Raw genomic sequence first — 4,116 nt, forward strand, 5'->3', positions numbered from 1 at the left:
CAAAGCGTACAGGGCGCAGGAAGAGCGAGCTGGGTTTCCTCCGTGCGATGATGGGCTCTGGCCTCTGGCTGGCCAGGAGAACAAAAAGAGGAGGAGGAGGGGGTGAAAAAACAAAAAACAAATAGGGCGTCGCCGTCGGCCGTGACGTCCCTCTCTGTCCCGGTGATGCACATCTACCTAAGATACCTGAACTAGTGACCTCATGTGAGAGGAGCAGGCCACGCACGCTGCCTTCCTTCCCTGCTTGCTTTCCCGGCCGCGGGCTCTATAAATCGCGCCAGCTCCTCCCCGCAGAAGCAAAGCAGCCACCCCATCGCCTCGCCTCGTCTCTCGCTCTCTTCGCCTTTCTTGCTCGGCCTCCTCCTCGCAGCAGCAGCAGCAGCTTCTCTCTCTCGTTGCATTACTTGACGGAGGCCGGCCGGCTGCTGAGGAGATCCAGCGAGGAAGCAAGAGATGGTTAGAATCCATGCATGCTCTCCCTCTTCTTCTACTTCGTTCCTGGTCTAGCCAGCGGGGTTCAGTTCGCCTTGCTTTGTACTAACAGTATGTAATAACTCGCGCGATGTATGGCTTGGCTGCAGTCTGCGAACGAGGGAGACCTTAAGATGAGGGTGATCGCCATGGGCGGCGAGGCCGCCTCCGAGAGGAGGGCTGCCGAGGAGAAGCTCTGCGAGTACACCCTCGACGGCTCCGTGGACATCAAGGGGCGGCCGGCTGTGAAGGGCAAGTCGGGAGGATGGCTCGCGGGAGTCCTTATTCTCGGTACAATTCCATCATCTTTTCTTTTGCAAGGATTTCTCTTCTCCCTACTGCATGAGATGAGGATATCATCTGCTGATCGCCTTTTCCTTCCACTAGAAAAAAAAAAGATTTGATAACCAGGCTTTTCTCCAGTGAACTTTACGCTGCTCTGATATGTCGTCTAGGAGGAGTAGTGGTAGTGGTACACATGTAGGAAGTAGCTAGGGGTAGTGCAAGTCGACTGATCTGATGTGACGTTTTGCCTCAAAGCAGACGGTAGACACCAGGCCCTTTTGCGGAATTCTGCATGCTGAGGTGACATCGGCCATGCAGCTGCTAGCGCCCAGAACTGGGGATTCCCTGCCGCGAGGGGAGGCCGGCTCCCGGGGCGCATTTGCGAGTGCTAATTCAGGGCAGCAGCATCACTACGAGACAGCAGACGTATCATCCACACGATCTAGCAACCCAACGCTGGCCATCGGCCGATCCATCTGTGGCGAGCGCGCGCTCTGCTATAGCTGCCTATGTAGTGGTTGGTTGGACGACAGTGTTCGCCACAACTGTAAGTTATTATTGGTACTAAAGTGACGCGCTTCGGTTGATCAGTCGGCCCTCTGCATCGCCTTCAGGGGGAAGTGTCGAAAGGCCACTTCGTTTTCGTTGCACAGTTTAGATTGTGTCGGTTTGCGTGTGTGTCGCCGCGTGGTTAGCCAGCCAGTCGTTAGCTTTTGTGTGAATGACTCTTGCCGGTGGTCATGCATCTAATTTTGATTTGATATTTGATGTTTGATCGATTTGCAGTGAACCAGGGCCTGGCCACCATGGCCTTCTTCGGCGTGAACGTGAACCTGGTGCTGTTCCTGACGAGGGTGGTGCAGCAGAGCAACGGCGACGCGGCCAACAACGTGAGCAAGTGGACCGGCACCGTCTACATGTTCTCCCTCATCGGCGCCTTCCTCAGTGACTCCTACTGGGGCCGCTACAAGACCTGCGCCATCTTCCAGGCCATCTTCGTCCTCGTAAGTACTAGATCGACCTCTCATGTATCAGACCTGTACGTAAGACGTACGCTAGTTTTTGTAGTTTGTAGCTTCGCACACGCAAACCATTTTGTCCATGTACCACAGTAGTTTCTGTGAGCGATCGATATATGGGCACAAGCACATCACTGTCGCTATGCACATCAAAGACGTAGCGTAAGTATAGCACCACGCGCGCGGCCGGGCTGATGAACTGTGAACCTTTTTGCCGCGCTGCAGGGGCTCGGGCTGCTGTCGCTGTCGTCGCGGCTATACCTGATCAGGCCGGTGGGGTGCGGCACGGAGCACACGCCCTGCGCGTCGCACTCCGGCACGGAGATGGGGATCTTCTACATCGCGCTCTACATGATCGCCTTCGGCAACGGCGGCTACCAGCCCAACATCGCCACCTTCGGGGCCGACCAGTTCGACGAGGAGGACCCCGCCGAGGCGCACTCCAAGGTCTCCTTCTTCAGCTACTTCTACATGGCGCTCAACCTCGGCTCGCTCTTCTCCAACACATTCCTCAGCTACCTCCAGGACCACGGCAAGTGGGTGCTGGGGTTCTGGGCCTCCACCGCCGCCGCCGCCACCGCCCTGCTGCTCTTCCTCAGCGGGACGCCCCAGTACCGCCACGCGCAGCCCTGCGGCAACCCCATGGCCAGCATCTGCCAGGTCGCCTCCGCCGCCTGCAGGAACTGGAAGTCCGGCGGCGTGTCGCCCGACGTGGAGATCCTGTACGAGGGCGACGACAAGACGGATTCCGGCTCCAGGAAGCTTCTGCACACCAAGGGCTTCAGGTTCTTGGACCGGGCGGCACTCACGACCGAGGACACCAACTCCAAGCTCGCCACGTGCAGCAAGACGCGCGACCAGTGGAGGCTGTGCACGGTGACGCAGGTGGAGCAAGTGAAGAGCATCCTCCGGATCCTCCCCATCTGGGTCTGCACCATCCTCTACTCCGTCGTCTTCACACAGATGGCGTCGCTCTTCGTCGTGCAGGGGGCCGCGATGCGCCGCACCACGCCTTTGGGCAGCTTCTCGATCCCGGCCTCCAGCATGTCGGCCTTCGACATCCTCACCGTCACGACCACCATCTTCCTGTACCGGCGGGCCATCTGCCCGCTCCTGGCACGGCTCACGGGCCGCCCGACCGGACCAACGGAGCTGCAGAGGATGGGCCTTGGCCTGGTCCTCGGCGCAATGGCCATGGCCAACGCCGGCACGGTGGAGCACTTCAGGAAGGCCAGCGCGACCACCGCGAACGGCAGCGAGCTCCACATCCTATGGCAGGTGCCGCAGTACGCGCTGATCGGCGTGTCGGAGGTGATGATGTACGTGGGCCAGCTCGAGTTCTTCAACGGCGAGATGCCCGACGGGTTCAAGAGCTTCGGCAGCGCGCTGTGCATGATGTCCATGTCGCTCGGCAACTACTTCAGCGACATCATCGTCAGCGCGGTGACCAAGGCCACCGCCGTGGACGGGCGGCCGGGCTGGATCCCGGCCGACCTGAACGAGGGCCACCTCAACAAGTTCTACTTCCTGCTCGCCATACTCTCCGTCGCCGACTTCGCGGTGTACCTCGTGTTCGCCGGCCGCTACAGGAAGAGCTGCAAGGTGGAGGGACGGAGCGACGACGAGGAGGAAGGGAGCGTGGACGACGAGGAGGCATGCCACGCGTGAGCGTGGCTCGGCCTCTCTCGACGGCCGCCTGGCTGCGGTGGTTCTTGAGATCGGAGACTTGATGCACGAGCATTGTTACGTACGTTCAGCGCGCGCGACGGGTCTCTCGTTGATGATAGGACATGCATGGGAATGGGATGGGATCGGCGGCGGCTGGCTGCTGCTACCACTAAAGAATAAGCATGCTGCAGGATGTGCAACTAGGCCTATGTCTATGTGTTCGTTTCTTGTCATTTTTGGCCAGTGTCACGCTGTAACTCACCACTTATGTTCACTGTACCGCTGACTAGTATGCTACCACTTCATTTGTATGCATGGACAGTGCACTTCATTTCTATGCATAACTTTCTTTACTTCCTGTTGGTTCCGGTTTGCAACAGATCATGCACACTACTCCTCCGTCCCATAATGTATACTAGTGTCAAAATATTTTACATTACGAAACGGAGTGATTATTATATAACTAGGAATTTGCTTAGTACAACCATAAATTTTGATTTTATTTGCTACAAGTACAACACAACGATATCATGTGAACTGTCATGTTTTGCCGTTATTAAGTGAAATGGTTACTTTGTACACTACACCGTCTCAAATTCTGTACCCTACAAAAATGAAAAAAAAATGCATCCATATAAGCGAAGAAAATTATCACCGTTTTGATGAATAGTGC

General features: G+C 56.9%; 1 protein-coding gene across 1 annotated transcript; it reads left to right on the forward strand.

The window, feature by feature from the left end:
• Positions 1-288: 288 nt before the first annotated feature.
• Positions 289-3,796, forward strand: LOC123401658 (protein NRT1/ PTR FAMILY 7.2-like). The gene is made up of 4 exons (XM_045095501.1): positions 289-456; positions 582-762; positions 1,543-1,760; positions 2,001-3,796. Exons 1-4 carry the CDS (start codon positions 454-456, stop codon positions 3,441-3,443), a joined length of 1,845 nt encoding a protein of 614 aa, XP_044951436.1. The 5' UTR covers positions 289-453; the 3' UTR covers positions 3,444-3,796.
• Positions 3,797-4,116: the final 320 nt, after the last annotated feature.

This window comes from Hordeum vulgare, chromosome 6H (assembly GCF_904849725.1).
Source record: "Hordeum vulgare subsp. vulgare chromosome 6H, MorexV3_pseudomolecules_assembly, whole genome shotgun sequence".
NCBI classification, from domain to species: Eukaryota; Viridiplantae; Streptophyta; class Magnoliopsida; order Poales; family Poaceae; genus Hordeum; species Hordeum vulgare.